Source organism: Vanessa tameamea, chromosome Z (genome assembly GCF_037043105.1).
Source record: "Vanessa tameamea isolate UH-Manoa-2023 chromosome Z, ilVanTame1 primary haplotype, whole genome shotgun sequence".
In the NCBI taxonomy this organism is placed as follows: Eukaryota; Metazoa; Arthropoda; class Insecta; order Lepidoptera; family Nymphalidae; genus Vanessa; species Vanessa tameamea.
In genome coordinates, this window is record NC_087341.1 from 13984590 (window position 1) to 14001980 (window position 17391).

Here is a 17391-nt window from a genome sequence, read left to right on the forward strand (position 1 = left end):
TACGTATTTTCGTCATTGGGTCTTTCCGTTATTGCATCAGCTACCAACACGAAAAATAATTACTATTTTCGTCGTAATTTAACTTACCTATTTTTAGAAACGCTACATAGTGAATATACCTATGGCATTTGTAAGCGTCAAGATATCAAGTTCTACGCTCACGTACATAAAGACCACATGGAAGTTTTAGGCAAGATAATAATAAGAGTGAGTTGTATAATGTATAATTATTTTTATAACATCCGAATCAAATTACATACGAAAAATTAGTAACAGTAGAAAACAAACCAAATATTGACATATGTATTTCATGTGACTTTTTGACAGCTACGCTATATTACTCATGCACTACAAACAGTACATGATTAATAAATACATCTTTGAATATAATATAAAACCATTATTAATACATATTTAAATATAATACAAAACTGCTCCACTTTACATTAAATCCAGTTTAATTTTACTTCCAAAGTTTCGATAGTAATTTCACTGTCATTCAAAATGCAATTTTTTCGAGAATCTATTATGGCTATGATATAAAAGATATTATTCAAGATCTCGGCCAATGATATCGCTTCAATTCAATGTCAAGGTTGCTTCAATTTCAAAATCAACATAAATACAAAACAGTTCAGTAACTTTTGTTTTCTCGTTCCGTCAACCGATTCTCTTTTTTTTTTGGCTCAGTCACTACATACGAACAAAAATACGAAATATAAAAAATATATATTATCCTGGACCTGGGATCTATGAAGCTTCATATTTAGTCCTATAAATACCCAGTCCCTCGCCTTTCAAAGACAACATAACTATCCCAAAAAGAAATACTATGTACGAAGGACCAACTACTTCTAATAATAATCATTATAGTCGTATTACATGCATAGCTTATAAACTGTTTTCATTCAATTAATTCGTATTGCTATTCTTTGCAGGGTTGGTTACTTATACCGAGAATACCAACGTGCATAATATTGAGGGCAACCGCATACGAAATAGATTTATTTCGAAGTACAGCTTTTCCCTTCCAAATATGTGTACCCCGCATAACGTACTGTCACTCGCGGAAGCGATTCAAATATTTCTATTACGAATGGTATATTCCTACAAATATGGTAGGAGGTATGAACTGGGATATCTATTTCTTTGGACCAGAAAATATGCATTGGCAATAGAATTTAAGATTTATTTTAATGTTACTATTAATTTTTATCTCATATTTAATTGTATATAGTTAATAGTTATAGAACATAGTTATATTACATTAGTATAATTACATAAAATAAAGTTATTATTTATGTATATCATAGAATTACTTTGATTACTTAATTTCTTAAATATACCCGAAAATATAATAATTAAATATGTTATTTATAATAATCGTGAATATTTTAATACATGTAGTTTCCAACAACAAATAAATATTGTTATTCATTCTTTTTTTTTTTATTAAATAATTATTCTTGATATAAGTTAAACTTTCTTCGCTTGGCTGGCAACTCGAATCAAAGGGTCATTTATGGCATATTCGAATCTATTAGTCATGGGGTTGATTCGTCATAGTTCCCTGCTTTATAGCCCAACAGTAACACGAGTGTCATTAACAATTACTTTATTATAATATTAACAAAGCCGCGAACAGTAGTTAGGGGACGCTTTTGTTTCAAATTCAATGTGCAACTATTGCGAGCAACACTTAAATCAAGGTACAAGCTAATTTGACTATTATATATATGTAACTGTGGTCGATTTGGCTTGCAGCTATTTGTACCATTTGACCAGAATTAAGACTAGTACTTGAGAATTATTGCAATAATTTGCATAGTCGCGACGGGTTATACGAAGTGGGTACAATGAATAGTAACGAGCGAGTACATGATTTTTATTATTATAAGTTCCTTAAAATCTCGTTATTTAAAATATTTTTGTAGATACTGGAAGTACTCTTAATATATCTTGTATGGACGCTTAATATATATCGGATTCATTTAAACTACGAAACCATTTTATACACATCTTTTTTGCGCTTCTATATCGTGGTTCGTTCTAATTTTATTTCTACATTTTTAGAAGTATTATTGTATACAAGCTGTTTTTGAACAACCGTAAAAGTAGTTCCTATACGCTGCAAACGCATATGCGACTTTAAAACTCACGTTTTTAATGAGTACGCCTCTATAATTATACAATCCGTAAGAAAAATAAATAGTGTTTTGATATTGTAACCGGATATCGATTAGTACTGTATGATATATTTACAGAAATGTCATAATCATTCCTCATGTGACTAATGCGCCACCAACCTTAAGAACTAAGAGGTAATGTCCCTTGTCCATATAGTTACATTGGCTCACTTACCCTTCAAACCGGAACATAACCATACGAAGTATTACTTGGAAGTGGCTTAATATTATGAAAAGACTAAAAAACAAATAAATATCAAGATTATTATATATTTATAAATAAAATTACGCAAAAGTCGCCTATTTATCTGCATTTCACTACCGTGCAGCTTCGCAATCTAACCTTTAAGTTTATTGATGACAATGAAAATACAATATTCTTGTACAAATAAAAGTTTAAATCGAATGCAATTTGAAATTATCTAAACTTAATATGTTATTGAAATATATATATTATATATCAAAATATGTTAATGCATCTATTTTTACATCAAATGCTAAAGGTCCTTATCATCAAGAATAAATAAAAAAAACATGTTTTCTTACAACTATACTATATAGCACTATACAGCACACCTTATTGATTTTACAACGATCATAAGATTGGTAAAACGGTGTTCACACGGGTGTGAAAAATCAATGGTCACATACACTGCGACTTGAACCGTCTCGTCTGAACATATTTTCTACCAAATTGAAGCAATGAAAATCTACACAATAAAAATCAATGAAAATGGCAAAACTTTTAATTTTTGTCTATTCAGCCCAAATTAAATTTGTTTCTAGTTTTGAGTTGATCCCGGTTTAGTGTATAATTGATGCAATCACATTGTAAAGTCGATATTGCCTAAGATGCTACATTTAACTAAAAATAACGCGCCTGCCGAATGATGATCATGATGATGTGATTTTTCTGGTGGAATTCAACTACGACATCCTATTTCAAAAGACTTTTAGAGACGTATAGATTCTCCGTAGGATAGCGTAGTATAGAGCGCCAGTGTGGGCGATAACAATTAGTCTATGGCACATAGATTCTTCTCATAATCCGGTGGTACGGAAAGTTTGACACGACCGAAAAAAAATCAGCCGCAGAACCAACGGCTTTAAATCAATTCACACAGACAGGAGTGTAAACAATGCCAACTTTAGAACTTTAGGTTAATACCGATAATTTCTAGACAAAAGGTACTTTTTATATACTAAATATGTTTTAATAAGCCTTTATTAAACAATATAACCTGTCCAAATCTTTACCAATCCGATTCCATAGACCAAACGGTAGAGTTACAATGTATTTTTCATTCCAATGCACGTGGAGTATACTTAGTTGTATACGTTTTACTGCTTAGATTAAGAAAAAAACTTGTTGACTATCAAGCCTTTAAAATGTTTATTTTAATTGGGGGAAAATAATTCCGAAAACTGGATTGTTTTTTTACGTTTAACTATTTTGATCCTTAATTCTATATAAATACATTTTAAAATGCAGATAATGCACTATCAGTCGACCTTACAATCGGTAGCCAACATTATCTATGCTAATTCTGAGGGCTGCACGTAGGTTTCATTAAGCCTATTTTAAATGCAATCTATGTACTGTATCTGTTTTTTTTTTGGTATTGTTGTTGACCCGTTGTCATGACTACAGCTATCTTTATGGCCTATGCGAGGAAAATACCTTCACTAACTGATAAAGTCTATATTATAAAAGATTGGATTGTCGTGTTTTCTTAGATATTTAAAACTGTTATATTAGTACCGCTACGACATAAAATTTTTCTTTTTCTGAATAGATTCGTCATCGAACGTCTTTTTTCGTAATAGATTTTGTAGATGGAAAATGAAACGGTCTTAAAAAGATTATTTACGTCAAATTAAAATCAAATTACATTATCTTAATGTAATAATTAACGTGAATTTATACAGACAACCTTACTTAGGTTTTAATTTTGTTTCAGAAATATCTCTAATTTATATTTAACTGTAGAATAAGTGAGAGATTCATGTTACGCAAATGATTACGAATGTGCCCAATATTAAAAAAATCAACATTTAAATATTTTTTTACATTCCTCTATATTTAAAATATAATGGCTATATTACCTGCAATGCGGAAAATATCAGATGTAAATAAGGAAATATATAAATCGTATCATCATTTTACAAATATTCATTATAAAAGCAATTACTGTATGCAATAAAATTAAGTTAAAATATTTTAAATTACAGCTATACATATTTTAAAAGTAAAAAATACAAAACGTCAACTTTTTTTAAAACAATACCTGTATTGGCTTAGCTTTCGCTAAGGTCCTGGGTAGACTATATCCTATTACAAAGATATATCAAGAATCTTGATATATAAGCTTGAGATTTATGTACTTCGACATCGAGTGAACGATCGAATTGATTCATTGGCCAGAACGTAACAAAACTAAATATTGCTGTTTGCCGGTAGAAAATCTGGTGTACCTTCTCAGACGACCTTCACAAAGCCCTACCACTTCGTTGTAGTTTACTTATAGATGGCAGTGTATCACATCAAGTAACCGTCTACTCACATCAGAGTACCGTTCAAGCAATAACCGTGACAATTAGTTTGACAATCGTTTCCCAGGTTTTGCTCGTAAAATATAAATAAATAGTAATCAAATCGGTTCGTTTAATAGTGTGATTTTTGTTTGTATTTTGTTTTATTACTTAATTGCATTTTTTTTCTTACAGATCCTTACCAAATGTTTGGTCCTACAAGCAGTCGTCTAGCTAATTCAGGTATTTGATATAAAATTCTATTATATTCGTATTTTAAAGGTCATTATATTAACTTGAAGATTACGTCACGAACTATGACAGTAGGTCAAGGATATATATAGTTAGAAATGCATTTATTCTAATAAGAATTATTGTAGTTGGGACTTGGCACTATCAAACGAGCCTTTATAATTAATGTTTTTTTATTCCACCGTAAACATTTTACTCAGATATAAGGATTTATATAATATAAGTATAAATATGTTATACAGTAGTTTTATTTAAATGCTAAATTACTTAAGTTATAATAAAAATAAACAGCAGGGCTATTCTCTAACAAGAAACTCGAATCTCACCACAGAAAGCAACTATCAGTAGCATTTGACAGAACATCAACCAATCTGGCAATATGAACGCACGTACTCATCATGTGTTTAAAAAACATGAACATATAATTCAAATTTAACGGGTGTTATCGCGGTGCAATGCAAGTAGGTAGAATATAAAATTTGACGTTACACGCAAGTGTTACTAGATGGCGTTGATAACAGCCACTTTATTTCACGTGGGAACGCGGAGGTCATGAAATTGTGCATATTACGTATATTATCTGTCTACGATCGACCCTTTTGTTGGAAAGTCAAAATGTTAACAGCGCCATACAGGGTCATAATATTAACGATGCCTAGGGTTATTTCAATTGACCGACATTGAATTTTAATCATTTTACACAGATTTTAGATATCTCAACGTGATCATACTTATTAAATGTATAAAATACTGTTATTTTATTAAAACGCGACAAATGTTGTTTTTTTTTTTAAATATATCATAATCCGAAAATGATGTATTGTTTTTATAGATTTAACTTAAATATTTTAACTTAAGTTCTCCCGTAGTTTTTACATGGTGAATAACGCTACCATACAAATAAGCTAATAATTCTTAAATCATAATCCTTACATACCTACAAAAAGCAAAGTAAAGCCACATACAATCAGAACAAAATTTAGAAAATTAGCAAAAATAAAAATCGATCAAATAACCCTAATAGGTACACGTGAAATAAAATTAAAACAACATTACAAATTAAAATAAATTACCTCAACCAAAGTTACACCTTTAAATCAAAGTATATAATTACGTTACATTATAATATCGTGGGCACGCGCGGTGTTCGTGAGACAATTGTGGCACGTGGCGGCCCTATGTAATAACGGAACTTTCACACGCCCTCAGTTCACCTGTGACCGAAACCAAATACCTACAAATATGTATATCATTGGGGCTGCAATATAAAAACGATCTCGAAAACTAACGATAAACCTCAATCATCAAACGTCCAAAAGTGACATGGTAATTATTATATTTAAGACTGGCACGTGTCATTTGCGAAAAATTCTGTGCCTTATCAAGCCACAAAAAAATATATATATTTAAGAGTAAGATAATTAGGTATATTATTTGAAGTACAATAGCAGCATTACACCGCTTTCTTTTTCAATCTTTCAGGATCGGATCGAGCGTCATTTATTTCGTTCAATCATATGCCATTCATTCATACAGTTAATTCAGATATAATAGTATAGTTTTAAATATAACTCTCGGTTAGATTTGGCGAGACTATGATAAAAATTACATTTTCACTCTCGTAGACTAGATGGACGTAGTTGTACTAATACCTAATATGAAAAAATAATATTAAATTTGCCGGGCAATAACATAATTTTTTCTGTATTTATTAATTATTACTTCATATATTCAGATAAAACTAAGGCAATCAAAATACAGACTCAACGTTAAAAACTCAAACCTTCTCTCTACGCTAACTTAATAAGGAAAAAAATGAAATTATTTTTATTCGTGTAATATATTATTCCTACTTAACGTTTTGATGTGGACCTTTGTATCGATCGACGATTAATAATTGCGAGTCGTAAAATTGATGAGGCATAACAGACAATGCCTCAAGCTCTTCCAGCGAGGCGAGAGGCGAGCGCAAACGTTTTGACTTCTACATAATCGATTGAGTATAAATCACTAGGATGCCACGCTCGTGTGAGCCGGCCATTTCGCTAGAGGGTAGGGTCAGCAAAATGTTGCAAAAAAAAAGCAATTATTCTTGCTACCCATTGTAACCACTTACACAATATAGATATATAATAATGAGAAACCATTTTTTAAATAAATAGTTGATATTTATTAAACAATAAAAAAATTATTCCACGTGTACGAGTAAGGCACAAAAATCAATGAATAATAATTAGAACGGATATATTTAGTATTTTGTCAACGGTACTGAGTTCCAGTTGAGTGCATTCGGCTCAAGTCGTGCGTGATCGTAACACAGCCGCCCAATATCGCAACATGTGGGAACGACCCTGCACATTATACCTTTAGATACATCCTGTAGGTTCATATAGTTTAGATGAATTTCAATGTTTTATATAATTTATCGTATTTAAAAAATTAAAATGACTTCAAAGCAGTAAACGTAAAAAATTAAGTTTTTAGAATAACATAGCATTCGAATTTTAATTTTATTTGCTCATAAATAAGTTCTTTTAAAAAGATGTATATTTTTAAAAATATACAACAGCTACACATATAGCATATTTTTTTATACGAAAACCAATTAACCATTACGGAACTCAATCGTGGCTAGAGATATAAATCATTCTTTCAGTATTTATAATAAATACAAGCAAAAGATAAAATTATATGTTGGCTGTCATAATTTCACCTCTACGTCAAAACGATTCAGGGAACCATTTTATGTAAAAAGAGAAACCGGGTGTGGCGTAACAACCCGCTTTATGAGACTATAATGATAGGTTTGCTACATTTGATTGCTATTAAATATAAAATAATATACTCATGCATATTTAGAAGCAGAATTTCCCTTATTTTTAATAAAACACACTTTCGTTTTAAAAGAAAATTAAATATTGTCTCGTAAAATAAAATAAAAAGTATTCTTCATTGCAGGATCCGGACAAATACAACTATGGCAGTTCCTTTTAGAGCTGTTAAGTGACTCCAGTAATGCAGGTTGCATTACTTGGGAGGGTACGAATGGAGAGTTCAAGCTAACAGACCCGGACGAGGTGGCCAGGAGATGGGGGGAACGTAAATCCAAGCCGAATATGAACTACGATAAGCTTAGCCGAGCTTTGAGGTAAAAACACGAACATTTCCGGATCGTTATGATCAGTTCGGACATAGGCACACGCCAATAACTGCGCCGCCTTGCGATGTTATGGGTACCCATTTTGCTGAGCGAACATTTTGCGATTTATATTTATTGTCACTATTTATTTTATTTGTTAGTTTGTTAATTTTCACATCTAATAATTACCCCATTTGTACAGATACTACTACGACAAGAATATTATGACGAAGGTCCATGGTAAACGATATGCATACAAGTTCGATTTCCAAGGCCTAGCTGCGGCCACGCAACCGGCTGCCAGCGATCCAGCTTATAAATACCAGAGCGATTTATTTATGAGCTCGTATCACCACTCGGCCAAGCTTTCGTCTTTCATGGCTCCACACGCAGCTATGCCAACATCGACAGGTAATTAAATTTTTCCAGTTAATGACTGTGTAAACCATGCATTGCGCTGCGATTATAATTTAAAATAAAATGCCACAAATTTTGTAAAATGTTTAAAATCACTTTTAAGTACGAGATCAAATGAAACGTAAAAGTTATATATTTCTTTTTTTATATACAAAGCTCTTAACATTGTGTTACAATGATTGATGGCAACGCATAACCAATATCTACTGGAATTATTGATTTCTCGCTCAAATTAGTACGTAAATATACCGCTAACGTAAAATACTTAGCGAAAAACGTTGGGACTTATTCCACCAGGCAAGTTTGGTATTAAATTATATTTCGGATATTATCGGCTTATTTCTTTTAACATACTTGCATCCAAAAAAATGTTGCGATAACATTAGAGACGTCTAAACCGCAACAACACAAACTTTCGAATAATTTTATTAACAGTTTCCCTTTTACCACGGTAAACCCTACCATACCTACCACTTCAAAAAGGAATTCAATTCTAGGAGTTGTATAAATAGTTCTGTATTAGCTAATATCATGCACCCTTCAATCGCAGCAAAGTGTAATCTGCATCGAATGCTAATGTACACTTGGTGATCAAATATTGACTCGCTGCTCGAAGTTGGATGTCAACGCCACGGCCCGCTTCACGCTCTTGACTTAATGGAATATACATTCATTTTCGCAATCTGTCTGCTGGCACTTGCTGGTTTAAATACGATTTATTTTGATCCAATGGTCTGCGTTGATTTTTTTATTCATTATTCTTCGTAAAAAATAATTAAGTATTTCGTTTTAAAATTATCTATTGTAGTTTGTACCATTTTGTATATAAATCAAGAGATACCCTTAAAGTTTCTACAGATAGTTGTCGTAATATAAAATTAATCATTTTATAATCTTTGTGACAAAGTGCTGTGCGAATAATGCGAAGGATTGTCACGGCGATTTTATTGCATATATATTATTTAGTATTTCACTATATAAATTGTTACGAAATCCATATTAGTTTATGTTTTTAACATTTAATAATTTAACAATAGAATTTATATATAGATTGGACAATAGAATAGAGAATATCTACTTAAAATATTGTGTTAGTGAGACTTTAATGTCACTGCAACTTGTATTAACTTAGGTTAGCAAACTTTGTTTCAGCTTCAATATTCCCGTCAGCTTCATGGAGCAACTGGGGTGGAGGAGGAGGCAACCTCTATTCCCCCCACTCCATGGCTCCTCCCCACGTGACGTCACACCTGGGCTCCTACCCGCACTACGCATGACCGGCCTACTATAACCATGACACGACATATGACATTGTTTGACTCGAACTTACCATCGATACTGTAACTATTCTTTTTACTTTAGTAGGTATAACTGTATCGTATTATATAAAAGTATTTAACATAAAATACAATTCGCCCAAGAATTGAGACGGCTTGAGAAACGTACCATACGAAACGGCCTAATAGTGGGAACTGAGATTTCAAATTAGATTTATCGTGTTTTATTTTTAATCAATTAGTTTTACTTAGACAAACTAAACCAGCATATTGTAGTAAAATAACGCCAATGACATTTTATTTATAAACAGTATAATCCAAATGAATCTCAGGGTAAATAAAAATGCCATTTTTAATTGATTGCTATGTAATTTTAAATTTATTTATTAATTAATTTACATCTTAACACGAACGTACACGTGGAGTGTGACTAGTCTTTTATCAAAGAATGTAAATAATAGATACTCATTAAATAAGTAGAACTATATTGTTTATTTAGGATATCAAGTATTAAAAATTTTATTCATCGTATAACCTTATCAAATATAAGGACTCCTAAAATGTAAAGCAATATTGCATTTTTTAAACTTTGCAATCGAAATTACATTTAAATTTTTTATAATATAATCGATAACAATTCCCTGGTATAATAATAATTAATTCCATCGATATTTATTAATTTATTGCTCATGAATCAGGGCATCGTTCAAATTCAAAAAGGCTAAGGGATGAAATACTAAAAAATATGTCAAAAACTCAACGAATATAATAATACTAAAATAATTAAAGTCCAAAAGTCAGTTCAACAAGCCGTATTTACCCGAACGGTGGCAGCAAGGAAAAGTTGGAGAATTCTTGAAAAGGGAAAGTTTTGAGAAAAGGTAGTGCTCATCGTAAGAAAATTGCTACGGACGCTTAAGCAAAATTCGAAACGCAGTGTGGGATTATTTCATGAATGCAAAAGTTAGTCTCTCACTTAGGTCAAAAGTTAAAATTTTGTAACAGACGCCACAGAGATTTCAATTTGAGGAACTTTCAGGAATTCTCAGAACTTTATCGGCACCGCCGTTCAATCTTATATATTATGTCGACTGATTAACAAATGAACAAGAATTTATGATAACGCTGTCTTTTTTAATCAGAAATAATCATAGAAGCAGTTAAATGGTGATAGTATCTCAGTATTAATCTGTATAAATTCGTAATAAGTTGTGGTGTAACAAGATGACATAAGCAATTTATAATTTAAATAATTCCTGAATGTTGATGAAGTACAACGGTGTACTAAATCCAGTAAACTTAGTAACAGATTTTGCTTTAAGATTGATTACACTTTAAATCTTGAATATTTTGGCCGGTATTAAGTATTCCTTGTCTACTATTTATGTTGACTACGATATCTATAAAGGCAGTATTAACAAGTTTTAATCGATAGTTGTAAAATGTGTTTTTACCCGTCAGTATTATTAAAATATAAACCACAATGGAATAACTTTTTAATTGGCAATAAAATTAAGTTTATTTTTCTACATGTTTTCTTGTCAATATTTTAAGAAATCCAATGTATGACGTATGATTTTTATAATAAAAACATCTATCAAAATTCTACATAATATGAATATTATTATAATAAAACTTTTCGTCTAAAATATTGGGTAGTGTAATAATGAAAATGTATACATTGCAATACTTCGTGAGAATTTTACATTTTTCCCTCTTTGAAATTCCCTTATTGCATGTAATAGAGGGTCAAAAGCTAAGTTGTGTAGAATTGCAACTATTCAATTCTTTGCGTGTGCAGATTGCGTGTTAATGAACAGAAGGAAGGTGCGCAAATTTTTCTCAATGGAATATTTCTCCAAGGGATTGTATATAAAGTAGATATTATTTTAAAAGTGCAATCGTATTATTATCGATAAAATGTAGAATATATAATAATTAAATGGAAATTATTTTCTGTTGTATATTTTGAATAATTTATTTTTTCTTTCGTTGCTTTTTTTTTTATTTAATTATTTACAAATAATTTATATAATTTCTGGTATTTGTTTTATCTAATAAAATATTTTCTTTTAACTGGTCACTAATTCATTATTTCCTTGAATGTTTAACGACTGTGTTAAATTTAATGTAATTTTTTGCTGAATGTTTGTATTATTTATAGTTTTTTGACAATTATAACATTTGTCTTTGTAATTAATATTTACTAATAAATTTCTCTCTAAGTATTTAAATAAAATGTTTAATTAAATATAATTAATAATAACGTTTAGTTACCTTACTTGTGATTTAATACGTAAAATACCGGTGATTTTTATTTTTAAAAAGATTTATTTACACAATAAATAATTTATTCATATTTTTTTTATTATTTAATTTATTTTAATGCATGTGTCGGAATAACGAATCCGTTTAGTCGTAGTACCATTGTATAGATGTTATTGTATTTGGAAATGAATAAAACAAATGAAAAGTCGCCTCTAGTTCTTTATTAGATATACCTCTTATTAATACTTTGAAGTCTTATCGTATAGTGCTTAACCTTTTTTTCTCTTAATTAAAATAAACATAGCTACACTAGCTGTACATGCTTGAATAAACAAGAAATTGCTATGGTTATATCAAGATCAATATAATTAAGTTCCTCTTAAAGTGTATCCAACTAGTTTTTCTATGTTCAACGTATATATAGCATTCACTAATAATTATAGCAGATACCTAAACTTTTTTAGTATCGATAGACATATAGATATTATGACATTGTCAAGATATAATGTGTCTTTTTCAATATAATTGTAAAGGTTGAACTACAAGTGGATCGAACCTGCAACCTTTGCAATCCTAAGCAGCCCGTATACTTTTAGTAAATGTCACCTCAGTATACTTAATACTCGATTTATAAAAACGTTACAAAAACACTTCTATTTAGATAGATAACAAATATAATCATAGGATTTTAACGTCTAGCTAGACGAAAGCATCCAATCCTTCCACTTGGATTAACGGCTTAGGGAACAAAAGTGCGTCTGAATCTGTTCCGGCTCTACTCGCCGCCCAGCACGAGATGAAGAACTCAGTGATACTTCGGATTTAACTGCAAACTACAAATATGAAACATTTGTTGGAGGAGCCATCACAGCTCACATTTAAATCTACTAATTATAATTACTACAAACTACAATATATCGTGTTGTTTTCTTTAAATTAAAAAGCAATTTTATTCAACGCACTCCAATATTGATAGTTATTTGGTAGATAAATAACAAAACAACATTTAAATTAAAATATTCGTGTCGAACATTATAATTTCACATTGTTATTTATAAGAAACTTATATCTTTGGCTTCGCCTACACGAAAATATTTTTGCGATATATAGTTTTGACTGCACTTTTGTTAAGCGAACTGTAGGTACCTGTTAATTTGATTTTATAAGCATATTTATCTTAAGCTAACTATATGAACGTGCATTTCTTTATCTTAAAAACAAATAATACTAATAAATAAATACAATTAATATTACTAATAGGTACCTAATATGTGGTTAGAGCTCACAAAAGATGTACCATCACGCATGGGAACATGTAACAAACTATACAAATAGGAATTAGGTACGAACATACTGAAAACTGAAACTTTATCTTTTTCACGTGTGTTCTAAAATTAAAATAAAAAAAAATCTTATTTATTAGTCATATGTCTTTCAACTTTCGAAACTAGAAATAATATAATTTGTTTATTTATTTAACATGCACAATACCTACCTTCCAAATAAAGACAAATCCTTATAGTGACGATCTGTGTCACACACTTTATAAAACCTTTTTCATTAAAACTAAAATGGCTGTAACTAAAGTACTACAAATAATATAAATTATAGGCTTCCCTCACAAAAAAAAACAGCACCAGTCATTCTTATTAATAAACAAAATACTTTGTCACACGCTTATTGTAACACATACATTTCGTTATATCAACTAGTTGGGCGGTAAATCTGTTCCTATATTATTGAATAAACCATAAAACAGCACGACAAACATCAGTTACACAATGGAAAAACAATGCCTGTACTAGGGAATAAGACATTGAATTATTGTGTGAAAGAGTTATGTCTCATTTATTAAAACATTTTTTTCCCTTAAAAATATTTATAACAGCTATATTAATGGTCTGATAGTAGAAATGAACACTCGGTCTAAGTAGAAAACCACTAGACGTGTTTTTGAGAAGTCAAAAAATATCACAATCCTTGATCAATGTTTGATCCATGAATATTATTTAAAAGTTACACTTTTAGTATGGTACCCATGTACCTACACATTGTTACATATTATGTAGATAATAGTTTGGACCTGAGATTTTCTTTGTCTCGACTAGTCTATACTAACGATGATATTGAGGTAATGTATGTTAAAATTGTGTGTAAAATAATATATATCATTAAAAGCAGGATTACACAAATTAGTTGCAGTTTTTATTATACCGATATTTCTAAATATATAAAAATATGCCAAATTAACAACATTATCTTTATGAAGTCTTCTAAGAAAATAAAATGTTAAATGATTAAAATTAAGCAACATCTGTAAATAGAGAGTATAATTTAAGTCATTTCAAAATCGTTATAATTTCGACTTTGTTCTAGAAAACTATAAATCAATGTAGGAAACAAATAATAATATTGTAAATAAACGTCACTGTCCTCAGAAAGCTACGGGTGACATCTACATTATTTTTTTATCATCATCATACATAGACTGGACTTAACAAGTAGGGTTGTAATAACGCCATCTATATTCTCAACTCATATATCAAGCTAATTGTTCAAAACTTGCCGTTCAATTTTATCACACTTACACTAGAGGTCGCATTTAATTTAATCATACACTGCTATCATTCTTTTTATATGTAAATTTTGACTGATAAAACTTAATTATTTTTCGTATTATTAAATTTAAAAATATATAATTTATTATATTATGCATAATATGCCATCAGGTTAAAATAAAAATATTTTTTTTATATTGATCTTGCGATCGAAATGGTGAGGTAAGGTTAAAAAATCAAAGAGGTTGATATTTATAAATAAAACATCAATTATAATGATATTAAGTAAATTAAAACCTTTTCGTTACATGGACCATAAATTAAATTACGAAACGTAAAAAATTGACATAAAGAATATTTAAATAATTTAGAAACAAAGTCAACGATCATAAGACATTAGCGAGGCGTAGCAAGGCAATATATTGCTTTAAAGGTCCTAAAATGTTCAACATACGACGAATGTGCTATCTTTTCGGCACTATACGTCCAAAAAGTATTTTAGACAAGACGAATTGTATTAATATAAAAGACAGAAGGTATTATCACTGCGATGAGCCAACAAAGCCTTTCGACAATTTACCTTTTAGAGTCCGTAGCAGGTATTGTACTGAAATTTATTTTCTACATTTCAAAAATTGTTAACCTATAGGTACTCCAAATTGCATGTAGCTCACTAAAATCAATGACAATAAAAAAGTGTCGAAAGTAGTCAATTGGCAAATCAGTAAGTGGATAGATAGATAAGTAAGAAATATATACTAATATTACAACCCATAATTGTATTTTCTTCGATGTTATATAATACTTTTTATAATAAAAATTGTTAAAACATTAAATCAACCTCATTCAATATTTTTTCAGGTATACACTGACCTTGGTATGTTCACTATTATTTGGTGTAGGGCTATGGGCACCATTTCTTATAGTGTGGTATTCAATGGCTAAAAGAACTATGTAAAATCTTTTTTGGAAAATATACATTGTATACATCAAAATTAAAAACATTAAATGATATTCATTTTGTTTCATTAGTATTTAACAACGAATATGTTATAGCTTTTTTTATAATGTATTAGAAATTACAAATAATTCAATACACTCGATACTTTGTTCTGACAATATTAAAATGTATTGATATTAACAATCTACATTGTATTTCATGGTCATTGAAGTGATAAATTATAACAAAACCCTAGTGCAGAGTTAGCTTTATATGCGTTCATCGAACAGAATCTCCGCTACCTAAAGTTTCTCAATTCTCTATAATCTGTATTATGCAAAAGCGTCAAGCACAAGTAGTCGTCTGTCGCAGTATACCTAGCTAGTAGCTACTCCTTGTCAGCTTGCGGCCATGTTAGTATCGTTGACGTGAGGACGGCAATTTTAGTTTTAAATTATATTTTGTTTTTTTTTGGAAAGAACTAGAAATTTTTAGTAAAAATTAAAACAATTTTATAAAAAGTGAAGTGCTTTCGGAACAGATTTTTCAAAAATAGTTTGTATTTTCAAATAGACGCCACACCTGCAACATCCTCCGGTGATTTTTAAAGATGTCTCGATATTTTTTTGTCTCGAGATCGGTAAAAATAAACACAAGAGTGCTTAGGATAACAATAAAGTTTAACGCGTATTTATTACAACAATAAATATTAAGGTTTTTGGTGTACTGAGTGCTTTTTTTTTTAAAATGGAACTTTTGTTTATATTGTGTCTTGTTTCCTTTGGACTGGCCTACGATAAAGGTAAAGAGAAATATCTTAATATAATATCGTTAATTATTATAATAAAGCAGTGTAAAGTAATCTAAACATAACAATTTAATTTTAAAAGGTATTTGTAAATAAACAGACTTTAAAATGCTTGTTTATTTTTAGCGTCGTTCTATGGTGCGAGTTACATATCGTACCCGCTTCAAGAAGCAAAGGGAGTCACGGATATAAGCTTTAGATTTCGTACTCATTTATCTGACGCCCTTTTACTACTTGCTGCTGGCAAAACAGATTACTGTATGGTGTGTAAATTAATTTTTTAATCTTCCTGAATTTAATTCATATTTATAAGTTAATTTATTTTCGTGTGTAATTCCGAAAATCTGATTGATATATAAGAATAATAAATGAAAAATCCTAATATTATAATGATTAATAGCGTGAATCACTAAAAAGTTTTAATTTAAATAAAAATAAATAAAATTGGGCTATTTAAATTAAAAAAAATAATAATAACACTTGAGAATAATAACAAGATATGAATACACAAATGATAGTGTGATGATATAATTAGACGTACACTTTTAGATTCGACTGGAAAGTGGCAGATTAAAACTTCATATAAATCTCGGTGCTGGTGAAAGCGAACTATCCTCGTCAAAAGGCACTTATCTCAATGATACCCAGTGGCATCATGTCAGCATCATTAGAAGAGAAGCTAACCTGACTATGAAGGTATATTAAGTCATGTACACAATTGTTTTAACCTTAGTAACTAGAGAAATGGTATAAGACAGGTTTGCATATCTCCAGATTTCTTTTCGACTGTCATGTATCAGAGAAATATGTTCCTTTAGATAATATACAACTATATTTCCAACAACAAAATGCAGTAAGGTTTTATTTCATGGTATGGTAAAATTAAAACGAAATTTAACAATCATCAAAAAGGCAATATTCCTATGATAAACTATGTTTATGGCATCTTCTAAATCAGATATCCTAATTACTACAAATATATGATAATAATACAAAACTTCATTTGTTTTGAGT

At 30.0% G+C, this 17391-nt stretch overlaps 2 protein-coding genes and 1 long non-coding RNA gene across 3 annotated transcripts in view; all 3 read left to right on the plus strand.

The window, feature by feature from the left end:
• Positions 1–12279, plus strand: part of LOC113396629 (DNA-binding protein D-ETS-3) — a 76411-nt gene extending 64132 nt beyond the window's left edge. Inside the window, exons 6-9 of the mRNA XM_026634641.2 lie at positions 4914–4961; positions 7929–8118; positions 8312–8520; positions 9679–12279. Of these exons, the coding sequence (XP_026490426.1) occupies positions 4914–4961; positions 7929–8118; positions 8312–8520; positions 9679–9803 (572 nt within the window). The 3' untranslated portion in view covers positions 9804–12279. The remainder of the gene's footprint in view (positions 1–4913; positions 4962–7928; positions 8119–8311; positions 8521–9678) is intronic.
• A 2755-nt stretch (positions 12280–15034) lies between these two features.
• On the plus strand, positions 15035–15643 carry LOC135194674 (uncharacterized). Its single transcript, XR_010309903.1, has 2 exons — positions 15035–15228; positions 15491–15643. It is a non-coding gene; the product is annotated as an uncharacterized LOC135194674 (long non-coding RNA).
• Positions 15644–15940: 297 nt separating this feature from the next.
• The window catches only part of LOC113396608 (chondroitin sulfate proteoglycan 4), a 28733-nt gene continuing 27282 nt past the window's right edge, over positions 15941–17391 (plus strand). The window contains exons 1-3 of the mRNA XM_026634609.2: positions 15941–16371; positions 16504–16640; positions 16927–17073. Coding sequence (XP_026490394.1) covers positions 16317–16371; positions 16504–16640; positions 16927–17073 — 339 coding nt within the window. The 5' untranslated portion in view covers positions 15941–16316. The remainder of the gene's footprint in view (positions 16372–16503; positions 16641–16926; positions 17074–17391) is intronic.